The sequence below is a fragment of the Dermacentor andersoni genome, chromosome 6 (genome assembly GCF_023375885.2).
Source record: "Dermacentor andersoni chromosome 6, qqDerAnde1_hic_scaffold, whole genome shotgun sequence".
NCBI lineage: Eukaryota > Metazoa > Arthropoda > Arachnida > Ixodida > Ixodidae > Dermacentor > Dermacentor andersoni.
The window spans coordinates 14,103,364-14,125,881 of record NC_092819.1 but is presented as its reverse complement, the minus strand read 5'-3'; the positions used below and the strand labels follow the sequence as shown (position 1 = coordinate 14,125,881).

The following is a 22,518-nucleotide window of genomic DNA, read 5'->3' as shown; positions in this document are numbered from 1 at the left end:
CACGGTTCCTTTGCATTTTGAATGCGTACTCGTGCTGGCTTCTTGTTTTGGAGAGGGCGCTTTCGTCTTGGTGTCTTGATATATACGCTCGTTACTCAAAATAAAGATCAGTTGGAAGTCAGCGCTTGTCTTCGTCGTTCTTTCGGTCCCTCTGTCTATATATATGTACGCGCTGTAAGTGATGTTGACAATAATATTTTCAAATCGTCCAATTCCTCGATGATAGTGTCGTCATCGTATGTCTTTCCCTTCGCTCATTGCGACCGCTGACCGTTGGCAGAAATAGCGTAGTTACAACGGACGGTTACAAGAACCCTGGATAAAATTCAAAAAGTTTGTCGTTCGTAAATTCAGTTGCTCTTGTTGCCAGTGCCTCATGATTTAGCGCCTCCGGCAATAATATTCCAACATCACGATTAGCTTACCATATATAGGTTACACTCGAATCACTCGGGAAATAAACAAGAGCCACATTGTCGAGCGATTACTGTCGCGCCGAAGGGACCGGGCAGTGAAACTGGACATCAGAACGAAGCCTTTGGCTGGAGCACACTTGCTGCCGCCGCTATCTGCACGACACGTAGCGGTTGGCTGGAGCGACAGCCATGCGCGTCCCGTCGCCAGCGAGGGGTCGCCGCTGTACAGCGAGGGGCTTCGGGCTGGACGGTGCTCTGTTCGACAGAGAACGCATCGCTGTGAGCGATCGGTTAATAACAAAGACAAAAAGTTGTTTTCAAGTTGGGATAACTGCGATATCGTGGTAATTATATGACTAAAATAGTTCATAATTAAAACGTTTATTGATTAGCTTTTGACACGCGTTCAATTCAAGCCGGCCAATGCATAAGCAATGCTTAAGGGAGGCTTTAGATTAGACCAAATTCCAATTTACTTGCTCTAATACGTGTGAAACGCAAGAATGCTCGCATTAATACAACCGCTGAACTGATATAGATAAAATTTATTGAGGTGAGGGGCAAAAAGCTAAATTCTACCGATCTTAAGGAGCAAACTTTCAATTTATAACCCGAACTATTTGATAGAAATTGCAGGAAATCTGTAAAGATTTGAAAAAAAAAAGAACATTGGAACACAAAGTTTACATTTATGTGACTGCATACACAACAGCTAGCCATCACACTTCTCTAAACAGCACTGTTTCATCTTAAAAAGCTGCAAAATATAGTATATTAGATCAACGTTTAAGCGAAATCAATGCATTCTGACAGTTTCTTTTTAAGCTCTACTAACCAAATTTGGTGTGGTTGGAGCGGTGTAGATTATTTCGATTTCTTCCGCTGCAGTTGTCCCAATAAGTGCACTTTACAAAATTGTGATGTGCACCGACGTACACACAGGAAAACGCCCGATAAACAGTGGTTCATGCAGCGGTCTGAAATTCTCGTAACTTCCCTGCACGATCACACGCGCACTTGCCTTAGTCACGCCCTGAAGCTGCGATCGCTGCGCTCAGCATGCAGGATCTGGGGTAGATGTCCTCACCATCGGCAGCGACTTCGGGCTTTCGAAGTGGGACGAAGCAGCATGCGGTTCAGACAACGCCATTCTGCTCACTGACTCTTCAAGGGTGAGAACTGCGTGCTGTGTGCCGATAACTCAGTATTGAAATAAGCTGTGTGAAAGCGTAGCTAACATAAGGAAGAAGACGCAGGAAAGACGAATTCTCGTGGAATCTTCTCTAAATAAAAGAAAAGAACTAAAGTAGCGTTGTTCGATTCGGTTTAGGCAAGACAGCATCTCATCCAGGATTCTCTGAAGGCCAAAAAGAAAATAACTTTTTTCAGTACCTAGAGAAAAAAATAAGTAACGTATAAAAAATAACGGGAACAGAAACTAGAATTTGAAAAAATTCTCTTTAGAAGTATGCATCTGTACAATTTTATTCTACCGATCAAGAACAGTGAGAACGTGTTCTTGTTGCCCTGTTGAAAAGTTATGTGTGTAATACCCCTGTCACAGGAGAAGATTTAATGTCATTCGAATGGAATGACGTTTTCCATCGAATGAGTTAGAGGAACTCATTCTCATTCGATTTCGAACCGAATGTATACTCTTGACCCCAGATAGACAACTGCGACACGCAACGCGAAAAAATAAAGCGTGCATCAGCAAAGTCAGAAGATATTTTTTAGACTTATAAAAAGGAATACTAATTATTTTTGCCGCGAAGATATTTTCACCACGGGCTGTGCTCAAGCGCTATTACTCTTTGCATCAGGAGTCTGTTGCGGTGGTCGGCCATATTGCATGTGTTGATCGAAGTGCTTTTAGTTGTGAATAATTGACGTCAAAATGTCTTTGTCCATTTTAAAAGTAATCGCAAATGTTCTTAAACGCGTTTAATAGGCACAAAATTTTTTTGAATTTCACAAATTTGTTCCAGGTCGTCATTGCTATCCTTTGCAAGTGCCATTATATTTTACTGTGCAGCACCGCAAGAGACCGAATGGCATTCGATGCATCGAATGCCATTCGGTCTGTTGCGGTGCTACACAGTAAAATATAATGGCATTCGAATGACATTAAATCTTCCTGTGTGGCAGGGGTATAGGTCATAAGATCTCTATATCATCTTCGCGCCAAAACTAAATGCAATAAAATATATGTGTTCGCACACAGTCCTATAGGCCGCAATTCCACCACTCAGGGCTGGCTAATTCAACTGATAACGCGTACAGAGCGTCGCTCTAAGCCCTGCCGAAGTGCGAAACGCACGGAAAGGAATAGCATCGAAAAAGGCATCGCTAGATAATCGCGGCCCTACACTGTTTTCAAGCCATGGTCATATTTAATTGACAGCAACTTAGCTGTACAGCTGCCTTTTTATGGAAACATGTATAAGACCTGTTTTTATTATATTTTCTGCACGAGTTTCACTCCAGCGCAGTAGCACACGCTGAATATATTTTGCCCCCCATGGATTCTTTTTTTGTTACCCTCTTTCACTTCTTAAGACGCACGTACATCACAATGCTTCTGCGTGCTGTAGTCTGCTTCACACAGCATATTGAACATGAATAACTGACACAATCTCGTCCCCTCCTAGGTCTGTCATTACTTGCAGTACCCCGAAGGAACCACACTTATCTACTCGTACTTTGAGAGCATAGGCAGCAAGTATGACAAGACGTTGTTCTTCGGGCTCCAGTACATTCTGAAGAAGTGGATGGTCGGGCCGGTAATCACCGTGAAGAAGATAAATGATGCTAAGGAATTCTTCAGGATGCACTTCAACCAGGAGCTGTTCAACGAGTCCGGATGGATGCACATCGTCGAGGTTTCCGAGTATATTTGATCTTGTACACTGAAGTAAAAGTATACTTCTGTAACAGTCCTACACTGGTTGACAACGTGAATGAACGATGTACATACAGGGCAGCCTGATGCTCAGAAAGCGCGGTAATGACAACATGGCAATCGCTTACTTGCGCCTTCTGTGCTTAAATGATAGATTTACGCTATCTAGTGCAGCTTCAACTTTGAGGGAACGGAATGTTATATTTTGAAACTATTTATTATCGCTAACGCAGGCTTTACAAATGTGACAAAGGAAATGAGGAGGGCAGGCTCAGACGAGACGTACCACTTTTTTTTTTCCTCACCATGAATACCAATAATGTTAATAACACTTATTCTATAAGATAGCCCTAAAATTGATATTAACAATTATTATCCACTGAATGTCTTCTGCTTAATTTATAAAACTACCTTTAAGGTGTCTTCCTTTCTTTTTACCTACTGCCGCCCGATTCGTGGCCTATCCTAGGTAGTGAGTTAAGCCATACCATTGGGCACCACACCAAAAGAAATCACAATAGCCTGGCACGTTTGGAATCGAGCTGATCGGTGGCACTCTTAGGGCTGTGCAAGTTTTAATTTTAACATTTGTTTTATACGTTAGGTCATTAAAATGCCCTCTACTTCACCGTGAACAATTCATAAATTTCAGAACAAAAAGTACTCCCGTTCGCAAAAGGAAACCTGAAAAACGCATTGTTATGCTTGCTCTAAAACTATATATGGCGTTTTTCTAATTGTGGTACTTTGTCAGGGCACCCTGCACGCTTTCCGATCGTGTTCTGCCTCTACCTTAGGTAACAAGACGTATTACCGTGGCGTCATTCTTGTGACAGTAGCAGCACGATGGCCACCTGCCACTCTCGATCAAGGCAGTGCCCGAAGGCAGCCTCATCCCTACGCGCAACGTCCTGTTTACTGTAGAGAACACGGACCCTGAAGTACCCTGGCTCACGGGATGGTTTCAGGTGAGCCTTGTGTCACGGACGCTCTTTATGAACGCCGAGACTTGATAAAACTAAATAATATAAATGCTTAAAGGCAGGCTCGAACGTTTACGGGATACGGGATCGGAAAAGCACAATAATTTCTGAGCCTGGGCCATGCAGCCTGAATTTCAAGTTCGCTGTGCTTGTACTAATGTATATGCGACCAACATATTGTATTCTTTCAATGGCTGCAAGCTAAAGCTGGTCTGATTTTGCCTTTTCGTGGAACTCGCATCCCATAAACTCTTTTACCCTGCCTGAATGCATCAAGAACAACATGAGAACAAGTAAAAAGAAAAACCTGCATTCTGTTCTCTCTTTTCTTCACGCAGTCTTTACCGCCTCGAATAGGATCACCCAAATTCACCACATGTATAACTAGCTTCTCTCCTGAAATTATCGTGGACCTTCATTTATTTTCTGTTCTGTCAAATACCCTACATCACCTATGCGTGCCCGTATGCCTATCAAGGGCCTAAAAATATTTCGACCCGAAGAAGCCGAAGGGAGCGGATGCACAACACGTCGGCTCCGTACTCCACGAATGTTTTTGTAGCGCAAATCGCCAAAAGCTACCCGTCATTGCACACCAACGGACTCAGCTCATTCCCAGGAACAAGTGGATACTGAAAACCAGGTGGAATTCCAATTTTTCAAGCCTCGACGACAATTTTTTGGCGGGGCCTCGTGGCAGGAGTGCCGCGAGGCCGCGCGCCGGAGCCGGCTTCCTCAACAACTGCCGATCATTTTCTCAATAATGGAAGTCACCGTAGAGGGGCGCAGCATATTCCAGGAAGAAATTGATATAAGCAAGGGATGGAAGGAGGTCAGGCACAGGAGATCAGACCGGCAAACCTCCCAAGACTGCGAGAGAACCTTGTCGTCGACACCGCTCGACAAGCGCAACGATAACCCGAGGAAAGGCAGGCTAGAGCAAATACGCAAAGCAAGCAGAATGCCACATTTGCCAAGAGGGGATTACAAGATTGTTATCAGACCGCGTGGAAGACTCAAAATATCCGAGCACGGTATAGGTCACCTCACAGCGGAGGTACAAGATGCTGCAGACATCCCTCGAGACGAAAGGGAGGAGGATATCGTCTGCCCCACCAATTATCAAAATATCCTGATCGTCAGTACATCGGATCAAGAGCATGCAAACAAATATCAGGAAGCAGCACGTATCATTATTCAAGACAAGTCTTACGAGACTAGTGCTTCCGAAACAACGCCTGAAATGACGGCCAAAGGAGTCATCAGAGGAATCCCACTCGACGAGGGCCTAAGAGACATCACAGCAGCGGTGGTTACAAGCAAAAACCCAACGGCGATAGCAGCAAAGAGACTCAGTAATACTGCCACAGTGATTGTCCTCTTTGAAGGACACAAATTGCCCACGTACGTCTGATACAGGGCAGCACTACACCGATGCTCTCTTTACAGGAAACAAGTGGATTTCTGTCACGAATGCAACAGACTTGGACACAGAGGAGTTGTATTTCCCAAGCCCGACAACAAGATTTGTGTGGGATGTGGAACACCAAACCCAGATAAAGACCACAGGTGCCAGCCTAAATGTCAGTTATGTGGCGAGGACCATCCGACCGCCGGCAAGACGTGCAAACCCAAATTCAAGAAGCCCTTCATCGTTAAACAGAGACAACGGCACAGATTGCAACGAGAACGACAAGAACTTGAAGACGCTACCTCAAAAGAAGACAGCACGGAGTCTCGCGGAACGCCTGGCCTTCCAAACGCCAGGAAACGACGCTCCAGATCGAGAACAAGGTCTCCATCCACCACCAGATCCTTATCCCGGTCCGGCTGCAAGACACCGGGGACACGACCCGGATCCATATCTAGAACTAGGCCATCCTCTTCAGCAAACCAGACAACCACGGTGAGCTGGGCAGACGTGGTCTATGGCGTGCGCCCGGGGGCTGGAGGGGAGACTGCCATTAATAACAAGATAAAGTAACTGAAACACGAGAACGCGCAGTTGAGGATTATGCTAGCGGGTTAGTGGAGTGACGTCACGTGCGGTCGTTGTCGGTGGCGGCTGGCTGTAAAGGGAGAGACTGAAAAGAAGATGAGCGCTGTCGTTACAATCCACGCCTAGAGACGTCAAATGACAGCGCTCCTTTTCTTTTCAGTCTCCCCTTTACATCCAGCCGCCACCGACAACGACCGCGCGCGACGTCACTCCATTAACTCGTTAAAACTAACCTGCTGAGGATGACGAGGCCGCTTTGGACGAAGGTAGGTCCTACTATCGAAGATACGTCCTCCTATTATGTCCTCCTATCGAGGATATGTCCTCCTATTCCGGCGTTCCGGCTCAATTGGTCGGTCGCTTTGAAGGGACCGGATGTGGCGAGAAAATCTGACATTTTTGTCCTAAAGCCTAAGCATTCAAGGTCGCGTTGTGAGGTACAGAATATATCATGTGACCCAAGGACGGCCAGACGCGAACCATAGCATGTCCAGCCGTGTATAAAAGGTGAATAATGATTAGCAAAGTTAACGACTAATTAGTGATTGGAATATTGCGAAATACCTTGTATCAGGGTGGATTAACGTCAATTAAGTGTATTATGGAGTATAAAGGTGAATTAAAGATGGTTAAGGCGGATTAATGTGTATTAAGGTGTATCAAGGGGCATTAAGGAGGATTCTGGTGAATTAAAATTGATTAGGATGGATCAAGGTGAATTACAGTAGGCTTTACAAGGCGATAGTTAAGGACGCCTGGGAATTTTTTGTGACCAGAAAGGTCATGGGTAGACATGCATAAGCTAGGAAAACCAAGTAAGCAAAACTAACCAAGAACGAAGGCACAGCCGACCGAAACAATGCTTACGCATTAGTAGACAATTATCAGAATTTCTGTAGCTTTTTTTTTTCTCGACATTAGTGCCCTGAAATGGAACACCGCAACATTCCCCACGAAAATTTATGGGCTCACAATCCTCAAACACAACTCCTTGAGGATCGCGCTCTATACGTCTTCATGCATTCTACGTGGAAAACCCTGACTTCTGATTCCTGAAGGCCGAGGGAAGCTTTGAGATTGGTAATATCATGGTGTAGCAAGCTCGGTTGAGCCATCTCAGGTCATTGCTGCCACATTAGCCAAGGTATTTCTCTTTGTGCAGACATTATTTATGCAGACATGGTACCCGATTACGGTGGCGACGAACGCGTGGCATTACAAGGAGCTCATGGCAAGGTACCTGCTCGACACCTGCGGTTCTACAGCTACTATACCGTACCAGCTCCATGACTTCGGCTGTGGCGGTGCTTCCTCTGTCGAAGTAAGACCCAATGACCTTATGCTTTTCGTAACGTTTGGTGGTGCCATCATAAAGCCGGCATATAAACGTTACAGAACAAAGACTGATTGACTGATGGACCCAAAGCAACGCACGGGCTAAAAGACGCCGTGGTAGAAGGCTCCAGATTATTTTTACTATATAATAAACAGCTCTACTACGGACATAGGACAAAAAGATATATATATATATTGCTACGTGGGTTTATTTCAGCTTCACCGTTCACGCGTGTTATCACTTTTCTGTCTACGCGTCTCGAATCTTTCGCGACACAAGGTATAAATACGGGACCACCGCTTGCGCTGTGTCAGGCCAACGAACGCCGTACTTGCGCTTGTTGTTTTCACCGTCACCGAGTTGTTTGTTCGCTTACTCTCGGGCACAAGTTCGCCCAATAAACTCTTTAAGTTTGTTGCCAACGTAGTCTGCCTTTCCGCCTCCCTGCGTGCCAGCCAGCTCACCGTCACCTACGACACACACACACACACACACACACACACACACACACACACACACACACACACACACACACACACACACACACACACACACACACACACACACACTATATATATTTATATATAGTGTGTGTGTGTGTGTGTGTGTGTGTGTGTGTGTGTGTGTGTGTGTGTGTGTGTGTGTGTGTGTGTGTGTGTGTGTGTGTGTGTGTGTGTGTGTGTGTGTGTGTGTGTGTGTGCGTGTGTACTCTAACACGTGATCGCAATCAAACTGTCACTTCGCGAAGTTGTCAACAGAGCTAAAACGAGAGAGAACAAAAAACATCCCCACTCATCTTTATTTTGTGAGAAATCAGGGTAGATAAGGAGCAACAACCACTCCGCAAGGCGAATTTCATTCCAAGCCGTTAGAATGTACTATGCACTGCAGCTGATGAAAGACACCCTGAAGAAATTGAAGAAATAAAACGAAGGACACCGACCAACATAGAAGTGCTCAAAAATGAAAAAATCTTAAAGACGTTTCGGCTTCGCTACGGAAGCCTGTGCATTTTCAGCGTAGTAAAGTGGCTTCACGTGCTCATTATGCCAGCTTGATATATGCCAAATTGACACACACGCACACACACACACACAGATACACACACACACACAGTTTAGTAAAATGCTAAAATTTCAATTATACATATATGGCGAGAAAGCTAGAATTGGGATAGGGTCGCGATGCTTGAACACTTGCAGTTTACCTATTTTCGCAATGAATATGCATGCTAAAACACTCAGGCGTCTCTCAGCGTCCTTGTTCATCCCCCACTTGAACCCTGCAGTCGGCTGCCATTGGAGGCGCGGCACACTTGGTGAACTTCCTGAGCAGCGACAACATAGCCGGGATTCGCCTCGTCCACCAGTACTACGGCTTTCCCATGGCGGGGTACTCTTACCCTTCCACAGAGCACAGGTAAGGCACTGCACGTAAAGACTGAGAGCTCGCACAATCTCCGGAAACAACGCCTATAGCAGAATGTTTTCTCGGTGTTTTTCAGTCGGTGCTAAGGGAGGAGATGCCCTCAAGCAATAGAGAGAGTGAAAGGAAGTGGGAAGGAGGGGGGAGCTTCGTTAATGAATATTGGATACTAATCCTGGAGCATGCTATAGGAATCCTCTAATGAATCATAGAGCATGCTAGGCGTGCCTGGCGGTACGTTTAGCACGCTACTCCCGAAAGGGGTGAAAAATGAAATAAGGCGCACAGTGCATGTCACAACGACACAAGCTGAACAAAGCGCAACCCAACATACAAACCAATTAAAGTATCTTGCTGAGAGCAGTGTCTTTCCGGGGGCTTAAATGTGCCTTGGTCGCGAGGATGCACAGGCAGCAATAGTCCATGCGCCAAATACGTGCGCATTTTAACAGCGAAGCTGTTAGCCCCTAGGTCGTCGGCATATTTCGTGACCGCGCCCGTCAGCAAAAATGTGGGCTGATCCCGGCGGCAGTGCAGGATGAGGAGCAGTGGCTCATACCCCCTTAAGGCAGAGGCTTCAAGCACTCAGCAAAGTGAACCGAACAGCGCATACATTCTTTGTAATCACACATACAACCTACAGAACAATATACGTTTCAATAAAGAACAAGCACAAAGCAAGTATCCGATCCACATAATTGATGATGAGACGCTCGTGATAACAATGCTAAGCACGTAGCGCTCCCCGCATACGTTTCCCAGTAAAGATTACTGTTGCGCACGCTGCCGCGGTGACGGCAGCTTGCGACGTGGGGACTGACGTACTAGCCTTTCGCACATGAAACAAGCCTAGCAACTGATTTCAGTGTTGTGCATTACCGCTATGGGCGGCGGTGTGCTGTAAAAATTACCATTACTCCCACTACTCTAAGTTACCATTACTACCATTACTCGAAGTTACCATTACTACCATTACTCGAAGTTACCATTACTACCATTACTCGAAGTTACCATTACTACCATTACTCGAAGTTACCATTACTACCATTACTCGAAAGGAAGGAAAAAGTGGAGAAGGAAGGCAGGGAGGTTAACCAGTTTTGCCTAACCGGTTTGCTACCCTACACATGGGAGGGGGATGGGGGGGATGAAAGATGGGGAGAAGAGATAGAGGGCACATAACACGGCACACACATCGTTGGTTACAGTCTGTCACTCTTGTGTGGTACGTGACATCACTGTCACAGTCGCTTGTCCAAGCCCGTATCCTTCATAAACCGAAGTAGTCCCTTCGTCGCCTTCAGCTGCGATGTCTTCAGTCGGCGATATGTGAAAATGGTTGCAACTGACAATGGTCTACTGTCAAGGTGCGCTAGAACGGACGCCATGGACTGTCTCTGAACATTATATTCAGGACAGTCGCACAGAATGTGTTCCAGCGTCTCCTCGCAAAGACAGGCATTGCAGAGAGCGTTGTCGGCCATTCCAATGCGAAACGAGTAAGATTTCGTGAAGGCCACCCCTAGCCATAAGCGATAAAGCAGGGTGGCCTCACTTCGGCGGAGTCCGGTTGGCATACAGAGATGCATCAAGGAGGGCAGGTCGTGTTGATGATCGCTGCGGTTGGTCTGGCTGCTTGGTGTGCACCATAGAGATAGCGTGATCTCCTGTGCAAGCACTTGAAGTCTGCTGGCTGCGTCGGAACGTGAAAGTGGTATGGCCTCTTCCTGTGTGTCTTCAAGAGCTGTCCGAGCGGCTTTATCGGCGTCTTCATTTCCGATGACGCCGCAGTGACTTGGCAGCCACTGAAACGTCACGCGATGTCCTTTCTCATGTGATGTATGAAGTAGACATCTAATATCGAATACGAGCTGTTCAGATGGCCCGCGACGCAGAGCTGATAGTACAGATTGTAGGGCTGCCTTTGAGTCGCTGAAAATTGACCATTGTCGAGGTGGTTCCCGATTGACAAAACAAAGTGCAGCTCGAAGAGCAGCTAGTTCCGCAGATGTAGATGTCGTTGGGTGGTCAGTCCTAAAGCTGATGGTAATACCTCTTTCTGGGACGACTGCAGCACCGGACGAACACTGGATGTTTGTGGAACCGTCAGTATAAATATGTGCACTGTCTGCGTACCTCTCGTGCAGAAGAAGCAGAGACAGTTGTTTCAGCACAGGCGACGACAGCTCAGACTTTTTCCCGATTCCTGGCACGTTGAGATGGACTGTGGGGCTGACAAGGCACCAAGGGGGCATCGATGGTTTAGATGCAGCGGTGAAGCCCGAGGGAAGTTTGTCGTTGTACTTGACAATAGTTTTTGAGAATGATGCTTGGTGCCTGTCTGAAGGTAGTGTTGCAAGGTGGTGATAGGGGGCCCGTGCCAAATGTTACCAAAAGTTACCATTACTACCATTACTCCAAAGCAATAAAGCATTGCATTATGTTGTGGTTTTCAACTGCTCCGCTGGACATCCACTTTCGCAGGCGTGGGATGGCGAACCAATATTTTTTCTTTATGTACATTCAGTGCGCACATTAGGGTGTTATATATATATAATATGTAAGCAGTTGGCTGAAAAAATAAGCATATAATAAAGGTACTCACTGATAGTTCGTTAAATGAATGTGTGCTTGCAATGAAAGTGCAGCTCTTTCTGCTTATTCCTAAATAGCGGCGCGATATGTTCCTCAAGTGCTTATTGGCAAAACAAAGGACAATACTGCTTGAAATGCCACCTTGTTAATTTTGTTATGAATATGTTCAAAGCAGCACACGCCTCATGATTCCCAGCACATAAATATACCCTTGAAACCCTTTAACATGCTTTCAACAGTCTGTACGAAGTTTTCGTACTTTTACAGCGGCAGCAGTATACGCTGAGTTAAACACCCGATAGCGTGTGTACGCCGCGTACTAAGCATGCCTCATATACACAGTATGTATATAACCCAGAGTGAGAGAATTAGTGACCGCTTTTCTGGGGCTAGCAGTGGAGGCAGGCAAGGTATATCGTGTAATGCGGCGTAAACATTACATGAACGACCAGCAAAGAAACAGAAAACATAAAGCATTTCAGACCAGGCCGAAAAAGCAGCGTTTGCACTGAGTTCAACAGACCTTGTTCCCATTGGCTCAGTCTCCCTGAACTGGTGGTATACACTGACCGGCCTCAATCCCGCAATCGTTGCATGCTCCCTAAACTAACTGATAAATTATTTGACAAAATTGTTACTTATGTAATTACGCATTGATGTCCCGCAAGTAAAGACCACACCTTCAAGTAATCCGTGCCAGATGGCGGCACATGGTATTGACTTAGTCGGCATAGAGAACTCATAGCAGGCAAGCAGCGGCGCACTGAGGGCCACAAAAATACTGACATATAAACACAGCGCTGACTTCCAACTGATCCTTATCTTAGTCACGCATAGCTATATACGTTTAAGGCATGCAGGAGCGAGCGTAACCAAGAACTAACAAAATATAGATACAAAACAGGGCAACAATATATGCACCAATACGCGCACAAGGTACACGGAACACATCACAACCTACTGCGCCCTCGATATGTAGAAATAAATGCCAGTTCCTAGAATAGGTAAAGTGTACCGACACCATGCATACACACTAGTCGCACAAGCACACTCCATATCTCCAATGCCTCGACAATTTCACGAGCAGCTTGATCCGCGCTCCTCACAGTATGAAAAATCCCGGAATAATGGTTTCATGGAACTGCGGCGGCTCTATACGCCTTACAAGAGGTTGTCCTTTATTTCTACATCACGAGAGTGCGATATCCGTGCATGTGGTGCATGCATTGTTTTTCTGTATTATTGATTTTTTTTTGTTCGCTTTTTTCGTTGCAGTTGAATCTGCACGCATTCGACATATGTATGTACATATGTGGGAATGATTAAGATACAAATTATCCGGAAGACAGCGCTTTGTCAACGTCTCTTTCGGTGTTCGTATGGTTACACACACACACACACACACACACACACACACACACACACACACACACACACACACACACACACACACACACACACACACACACACACACACACACACACACACACACACACACACACACACACACACACACACACACACACACACACACACACACACACACACACACACACACACACACACACACACACACACACACACACACACACACACACACACACACACACACACACACACACACACACACACACACACACACACACACACACACACACACACACACACACACACACACACACACACACACACACACACACACACACACACACACACACACACACACACACACACACACACACACACACACACACACACACACACACACACACACACACACACACACACACACACACACACACACACACACACACACACACACACACACACACACACACACACACACACACACACACACACACACACACACACACACACACACACACACACACACACACACACACACACACACACACACACACACACACACACACACACACACACACACACACACACACACACACACACACACACACACACACACACACACACACACACACACACACACACAGGAGTGGATTAACAGAGGAATGTTATACAAAGAAGGGTACGATACAACTATCGCACTTTCTGCACAGATTGCGCACTACGCCTACCAAGCTTTAAAGCGTGTATGCGGTGTATTAATATGTATATATTTTATCTCTACATTTATAGCGTGCTCGATAAACATTCGATAGTGCACCAAGCTGATTAAGCTACTAATGAGTATAGTTCTTGTATTGTCTGTCATCCGATACCACTAAGAACATTATCGGCACCAAATTCTCCCTTTCTTTCCTTTCTTTACTGCTTTTTCTCTTAAGAGCACGGAAACTTAGGCGGTTTTGTAAGACCGCGAGGCTGCTACACAGCACACACAAAAGAAGAAAAAAACACGACGCAAGACGCTTCGCCTTGCCTCGTGTCTTCCGCCGCATAGGGACCACGTTTGTCTCAAAAGAACCGTCTCCGCCGAACCTAAGCGGCGCGGCTCGACCACGCAGCACCATGACGCCGTGGGGCCCGGCGGGCGAGTCGGCAGCGTGCCGCCAGGCGATGCACGCGTTCCCCAGCGGTCCGGCCTCAGTAGCCAGCGACGCCTACCACGCGGCGAACTGCTGCGAACACGTCTGGGGTCAAGACCTGCGCCACCTGGTCGAAGCCCGCGCAGAGCTCTACGGCGGCATGCTCATCGTCAGGCTGCAGTCCGGCGACCCGCCGGAGATCATCGTCGAGGCAAGGAATAGCGCGCTCGGCTGAGGCGCATGTATATTTTATATATTTTGCGCTCGTGGTGTGTTGTGTGTTCCTTCCGCATGTCCTCGTTTTTTTCGCGCAGTTTTAACCTTCCTTCAAGTACGAACCAACTAAGCCTCAAGAACATCGTACTAAAGTATATTTTTGCTTTTGCTATTTCCATGTATCCTCCCCTTACGCAATACTCCTCCGGAAGCCTGTAAGGTAATAAATAAATAAATAAATAAGTATACTTCCAACACGATTTCCGCAGCGGTTCGAGCTATTATGCCGAACAGGACCAAACAGAAAACTCAAACGACAATGAACGAACAATGAGTGCGAGATTATCTTTTTTGGCAGTTCTGAGTTACCCATCGCATCGGTCATAAGCATGAGCCATAGTAGGACTTAATCAATCACTTTCGTAGATTTCACATTCAACGATATTTTGGGAGATATTATATTCAACGATAATTTCGGGGATCGCATTGCCTGAGCCAGCGTTGCTCCAGCAGGGCATCGAGCGGATGTTACGGCTCGCATTATATAATACCAGGCTGCGGTGGTGAAGAACGTTTATTAACCTTTAAATGGTTACAGACAGGTGATTGGGTTAGGGCTCTATTGGCCCCCTGTCCCTGACCGCCCTTCAGCCTCGTAACTTGCGCCAAAAATATTAAAATATGCTAGTGCCACGTAGCTTGTCAAAACCAAGGTAATGTTGTTTGCGTCGCTTAGAGACAATTTTTTTGTATTTCGCCTAACTACATATTTTGTTATTAATAATTGCACAGCTCGAATATTATATTAAAATCAAAAGCATCAATGATACAATTGTAGAGAAATTCTGAGAAATTCTCGACGCAGCTTTCTCTTGCTTAATACGTGCTACATAAAACTTTTGTCTAAGCCTGAAAGAAAGCCTGCGAAATACAGATAAGCTTCGCACGACTAGTCACGCGGTTCGTACGCATAGCGGGCGTTCTTCCAGGCATAGCAAAAACTTTTATGTAACACGTATGGACCGAGCCAATAACATTGGATGATTGGATTCGACCTCGCCACAGAATTCGGGAATATATTTTCCTTCTGTGGGCTGGAGTATAGAGCTCGCCTCAAAGCTCCTTTTACATCAGTATGCCCCATTCATACGGCTTTAAGAAGAAATCAACCTCCTCATAAACGTTATACCTTCAGCAATCTCGTTGCTGTTATCACCATTTTTCGAAATTTTCCACACCAGTGGAGCGCGCAACTGGCTCAAAATCACGCGCCTCCATCGCATGCTGCGGCCCGTCCGCAGGAGCGAAGGATAAAACGCATGCTACGGGCAGGGCGCGCGCAAGGAGAATCGAGGAGGAAGGCACCGCGGAGAGGAGAGTGTCGGTACTTTCGAATTATCAAGGAGTTTTGTAGGGCCGGAACTCCAAGGCGGCGTCGCCACCCGCGTTTCATTCTGGTTTCTTTATTTTTTTTTTTTTCATAAGAAGTTTTCTCTCACGGTAATTTATTTTATTTGTAGCACCTTTATTTATGTAACGTCTTCATTTTTGATGAAATCCGCGAGCTTCGCCCACAGAAGTAAAACATCTTCCCGAATTCTGTGGGTGAAGCTGTAGGCCAAGGAAAAGCACTTTAGAAGCTGATTAAGCTATATCCAAATGGCGCGAGCAGCGTATATGGTGCTTGTTTTAAAAGCGAGGCTAAATATATATTCCAAGCTATCCAAACTTTCCGCTCATGAATTAAATCAGGATTAGTTTGCTTCGCTCTTCATTCTTTATTTGGCAAATATTTTGAAGCAGCGGCTTGTCACATTTCTGACTCAGTAAATTTCCTTGGTATGGTCACTACTTGATTATTTCTGCCTAAGCGCTCGCGGGTGTGCTCAGTTCCGATATATTTGTTCTTGCTGCGCGCAAAGATTGAAACGTAGCCGTTTTGTGCATGGCAATACCTTATAGCAAAGATGTATTATCGCTAGTGGCTCGTTTACTCTTGTGGACCGTCACGAAACATTCAACTTCGACCATTCGTGCGCTATCGGTGTAGTCAGTCATTCATTGTGCGTACAAGGTGCGCATATATTCAAGTGTGCGGCCATTCACTTACTGACACGTTGGCGATAGAGTGGGCGTAAGATTCCGTGCCAGTTGGGGTAGACGGTGTGTTGATACTGTGTGCGAAACGCATACTATGAGAGGAAGCGGCGCTACTCTCTTTGTCATTGTTTAACGAGCGGTACTCACTCTTGCCGAAGTTCCGGGGCTGAAGCACTTTTTCTGAAGGTTAGAGATACAACGCTGGCGGATGAGCAAATTTCTGTATCCTCGAAGAAAGCCGTACATGTCGAAGTGCCAGTAACACGAACGGACAGTTGCAGCAACGATCCGCGAAGTTGGCTACACAGATTCATTACATTCCGTAATATACCAGTCGCTATTTTCTGCAGCCAACTACTGCACACGTCTTCAATCCACATGATTCAATCCGGCATGACTGGAGCACAGTGCGTTAGCGAAAACTCAGTTCCATTTCCGACAGCTGATCGCGCAGAAGCAAGGCGGAAGCGGTAATGGTTTCGTATTCGCGCGCTGTCGCTGAGGCCACGTGCGGCGCGCCGCCGAAAGCGCCATCTCGTTTCTCTAGAACAAACTGCTCCGTGAAAAAGGTCAGTAATGAAGTTCAGTAACGCAGCGTTTTGGGCGTGTTGGTATGTCATGATGAGGCTTATAGCGCACGAGACGACAGGGGCACAGAAAAACGTGGTAAACACAGGCGCTGTGTGTACACCGCCTGTGTTTACCACGTCTGTATCCTCGTCCTTTCGTGCGCTACAAGCCTCATTATATCAATAAGGAATTAGCCGCGAATGTATCGTCGGTCCATGTATTTGTCTTCTCAATGTGAAAGTAGCTTCTGAGCTGTGGTTGGACAGCCATTTAAACAACCATGAACAAACCATGCGAACAAATCATGTGAACAAATCATGTGAACAACCCCTACACATTGCCTGTATCCGTGAGAAAGCCAAATAATAAACGTTCACCCACTCATGCGTGCATGGCCGCCTAATTTAATACAAATCCAAGAACTGAAAAAAAGCGCAATACGGACTAACTGGCGCTCATAACCCGCGCTATCACGGGTATACCTGTCAAATTTTTTTATGGCCTGCGTTTATTGTATGTAAGTGACTGACGCACACATCGAAGTAAGCTAGAAAGAAAGCTAATCTAGATTTCAAGTAAAACAGGCAACGGATCCTAACAATCACTAAAAGTGCGATCCAGAGGCTGCATCTTCGCACATAATTGTTCACAGGGGAAATAAGAACCTATACTGCTGAATTTAGGACTGAATAACAGTTAACAACCTGCTAGGTGATGAAGTCCCAGCAGAGTATTAGCGCACTGAGGACAACCCCATTTTTATGCAACGTACAAATTGTCGCAGCAAGAACGCTAATACGTAGGTCGGAATTTTTTTTTTTATTTATTTAAAATGCAGCATTAGGGAAGCTTTGATAGGAGCAATACGAAAGGTGTCTTACCTCGTAAACAACAGTGCTCTTTGTCGGAACAAACATTTTTCGGCCAATGTTGTCCAGCCACTGCTTCTTGCGCAAGCCGTCACGCTTTCCCTGTGGTATAATAAAAACTGCGTAACCATCTTTAGGCTTCTTGCTGCAGTTTTTTGCTCTGCAGCACGGCATAATGCTAGCACAGCAGCACCACAGGAAGCACAGCGTGCAACGTTCGCGGCACCGAGCCAGTGCCTCCTTTATATACGAGGGACGTTCCGATAGCAAGTTTCGTAATTTTTTGAAAAAGAAGATAGTGCACCAGGTGAAACAAACAATCGTCATAAGAATTCACGCCCGTTGCTGGTTCAACGATGGAATGAGCGTCAGCGGAGCAGGAATGACGCATGCGCAGAACGCCGAAGAAAGAGTAGCAGCAGACCGGCGTGCCCGAGGTTATTCGAGTACAAATCACGATGACAGATGTGTGTTGACAACGTGGTCGCCAGTGGAAGTGCGTGCTGTTATCCTGCATGAATGGGTACGTGGAACTAGCACGCGTGTCCGTCATCCATGAACGCCTACAGATCGTGTATGGTGAAGAAGTCATGTCTCAAGCCTTGCATCGCAGGGTACCGAGATTTACCAGAGTGGTTTCTTCAAACTGAGAACACGTTACGACAAATGTCCCAATGTCGGTGGCGACTATGTGGAAGAATAGTGCAAGGTGTACAGTGCATGATGCCGTGGTGTATTTTGTTTTGGCAATAAAGTTTCCGTGTGAAAATAAATGACGAAATTTACTTTCGGAATGTCCCTCGTATATGAGGAGGCACTGGCCGAGCCAGCCGAGCTAAGAAGAAAAAATAAATGACCGCCCAAGCCCTCCGTACAGATGGCTAACCAGCGAAGCTGAAAGGTGCGGCCCCGGTGTTTATCACTGGATTAATTCTGACGGTTCGTTAAACGACGGTTTGGTAGGCTGGCGGGTCCTGGGTACGCAGTTGCTGCTTGCGCTCGGCTGCATGAGCCTGTTCTTGTGCACGGGCTGCAGCATCGGCACGGCGCAGGCGAGCTCGTTCCAGATTCTGGTCGCGGCGTTGCTCATCGAAAGCTGCCTGCTCCTCGGGAGTACGTATGACGCGTGGTCTAACCATTTCGGAGCCGGAGAGAAACTGCTGCGTTCGCACTGGGCTGCGACGGAGATCAACGACGTCACTACTGGCGTAGCGAATCGCGCGCCTCTCTTCGCCTTTTTTTTTTCGCGCATGCGCGTGGGGTTGCGCGGGAGGAGTTTTCGGCGTACAGGCGACAGGCGGACGGTCTAATCGGCTAGCCATATACAGCTTCGCCGTAAAATGGCGCTAACGAAAAGAAAAACACAAGCGAAATGCAAGAGCCGCGCGTTTCCAAGGGCAACAGCAGGGAGACCAATCGTCGTGCAGAAAAACTGGTGCAAAACCGGTTCGCGTGTGCAAGGGGCGAGGAAGAAACGCGACTGTTTAACACCCTCTAGTGTAGAAGGTGTTGGGAGGTCGCGCGGCGGCGGCAGAGTTCAAAGATTGGCAGTAATTTCAAATTATCAAGGGACTTTACCCGGCACTATCTCACGGCGACATGTTTCTTCTTTTTCTGACGGAGCCTGCTCGGCCCAAGATAATTTGTTATCTGTAAACAGAAAGACTGGAGTACATTGTATTCTATACAGCCAAAAACTGAACTTATCAAGTTTCAAAAACTCCTACAAGCCACAAATATTGGGGCCCGTATGAAAAAAAAAAAGAAAGAAAGAAAATTAATGTACGACTTTACACTGACGTACCGTCACTGGAGTTTGAGCGCGAAATAAGAAAAAATGAAACTCCGACCTTGATTTTCTTGTGTGAAAGCGCAAAACGTTTGACAGCAAGACAAAAAAAAAAGAAACATACACGAGGATGATCGCTAACTGGCAAATGCTGTGGTTCATTTCCACGACATAGTTATACGAGTACAGAACGCACAAAACCCGAATTAGCGCTGCCCAGGAAGCACGCAGGTAGCTAGCAGACATCTTTCTTCCAGCTTGATCAAGCTATAAGGCCACAGCTAGTAGCCGTCTTTTGTAATCCGTGCTCTAGACCTAGACCTCTACAAGCCAGCTGGTAGTTCAGCTAACGCTCCCTCCACTTACGGCTAGTAGCCACCTTGAGAAGCACTGCTGTAGCTGCGGTGTAGACATTCAATGTTCAGGCTTGTTTCAGCTTCGCAGGAAGTTTAGCAGTTCAGCCTAAGTACACACTAAGTACACGTAAAGCGCAATTGCAGTCCACTCATTTTCTTTAGCCATTCTGAACATTCAACCATTATCCCTGTAAATAGTTTTACATTTTCAGAGTCAGAAAGGACCACTTTTTTGTTATACCACTGGATCAGTATTAGCATACTATACCATGCATGCCGGTTATAGCAGTGCACTTAATAAGCATGTCTGCCTGACATACTGCAACTATTGTACGATTCTATTTCCCTTGTTCCACAGGCTATGAGTAGGTTCCACTGCATGTGCATCCTATGTGCCTGTAGACTTGCACAAGTTTGAAATGAGTGGATTCATATGCAAAACCCACATATACCATTTCCAAGACCAAATACAACCAATAAATACCACTCTTACCTCTTGTAAACTGCCCTCTAAACGGTTGCATATAGGCAGCGGAACTGAGTGGAAGCGTGTGGAGAGTGCATATTAAGCAACATAAAACAGCTTGCAGAAAGGCTGTTTCCCGTCTCTACACAGCCACAACCTTGCATAATTGCTCATAGATACTTAAGGGAGCCGTAAAAAAATGTCATTTCATAAATACAATTGTGATTCAGTATGGTTCCTATGAATATGACTAATAGAGCGGGTCCTTAGTAAATGCAACTTCTCTACAAAGAATTTAGAAACCTTAATTGTCAAGGTACCAAAATGTTTAAAAATGTATTATTAAAGTGGTAATTCAAATGTTTATAAAATAGGTACAGGGACCAATTAGCACTTTTTGAGAGCATCACTAAATGTAGCAAACTTTATTTTCAAATAAAACAAACAGTGCAGAGAAAAAACAGGCTAGGACTTGGACGGGATTGTGAGGTTAAAAGGCAGCAAAGGGGCATTCACAATGCTCTCTTGAATATATCTTTGTTCTAAGACTTATTTTGCCTAAATCATGGCTGCAGAAGCTATACCATTGTCACACACCAAACACACATAAAACTGATTTGTGGTGCTTTCAAAGGTTACCATTTGGAATAACAACTGAGCTGTGGCTGGCTTACCACGAAGAGATCATTGTGGGCCCTGAAGCCATGTTTTGGTTAGGAGGCCCACCATAGGCGCCGACTACGGGGGGGGAGGGGGGGGCGAGCCACTTCCGGAGTTTCTCTTCCCTCCTCCCCACATAGACACCTAAACTGTCATTACTAGAGCTTTTTGACCCACATCATTTGAGGTTTCTTTTGATTTGCCTCGACCTCTTCACTTAAAATTTTATTGTGGCTAATAGCTTACTACATCATTCCTGGCGTGGACGTGCATGGCTTTTAATTCATACTTTCGCTTTATCCATGCAAATCCCGACAATAGGAGGACACGTGCACTAGAAGCACTATCCACGGCTGCCTCATGCGTATTTTCTCACTTCAACATTGTTTTAAAGTCCCACTGTAAACACCATGCATGCACATAATATATCTGAATATACATGCAGGACGAAGTTTATTTTTCAAGAGTACTGCCAGTCTCTGATTAGAGGCTCTTTAACGCTACGAGCCCGGTACTTCCAAGTAACAAATGGCTTGCACACTATCAGCGCGACACAGCATTGTCGACAGGGAAGTAGCGAGCGCCAAGTTTTCAAGAAAGGAAATGCGATCAAGACAGATGACGATTATTGTTGTGGGACAAGGTATGATCCAAAGGGTGTAAACATTTTTAAGTGTACGGTGTAGGGTACGTACCACCACTGATCTGTACTGAAGTAGAGATCACCATGGTTTGGTGTATAGTCTGCGTATGACCTGTAGGGTGTTGCCTGTGTGGCAACCAGAGTCACCACAGTGTGCCAGTAGTGACCACAGGCACCACCACCAACTTTAGTGATGGCGACTAGTGGCGATAGATGATGCAAATATGGCGACATTTTGTCACTTGTGAAGAAGTTTCTGATCAAACCCTAGCTATGGAGACAACTATGAGCAGGATATAGCAGTGATTCAACTTATTTCCTTCACACTTGAAATAAATCAATAAAAAGAAAACCTCAGTGAGGCCTTCTTACGTTGCTTATTATCAAGTGGTCTGCGATGAACTTGCAAAACACAGTTTGATAGACACACACTGGTGCATGTGCACACAAACATATGAACAAAATGACAGTGCCTTCATATTCATTCAGATAAAATCAGCCTTTATTTACATAAACATATGAAGTCATAAAACACCATATATGTGGCTTCCAGACAAGAAGTTCAGAGGAAGGAGGGAGCTTGGCGTGATCAACAGTGCTTGATCAAGGAATGTCGCTGTAGCTATCCCTTATTCAACCACTGCCGATCACGTGTATGTAGCTCTTATGTACGCAGTACATATTA

The 22,518-nt window shown here is 45.8% G+C and overlaps 1 protein-coding gene across 2 annotated transcripts in view; it reads left to right on the top strand.

The window, feature by feature from the left end:
* The window catches only part of LOC126521534 (nicotinamide phosphoribosyltransferase-like), a 32,240-nt gene that overhangs the window by 4,162 nt on the left and 5,560 nt on the right, over positions 1 to 22,518 (top strand). For both annotated transcript variants that reach the window (XM_055065862.2, XM_055065861.2), the window contains exons 2-7: positions 1,475 to 1,588; positions 3,068 to 3,298; positions 4,158 to 4,286; positions 7,463 to 7,621; positions 8,925 to 9,055; positions 14,144 to 14,375. In XM_055065862.2, the coding sequence (XP_054921837.1) occupies positions 1,475 to 1,588; positions 3,068 to 3,298; positions 4,158 to 4,286; positions 7,463 to 7,621; positions 8,925 to 9,055; positions 14,144 to 14,375 (996 nt within the window). The remainder of the gene's footprint in view (positions 1 to 1,474; positions 1,589 to 3,067; positions 3,299 to 4,157; positions 4,287 to 7,462; positions 7,622 to 8,924; positions 9,056 to 14,143; positions 14,376 to 22,518) is intronic.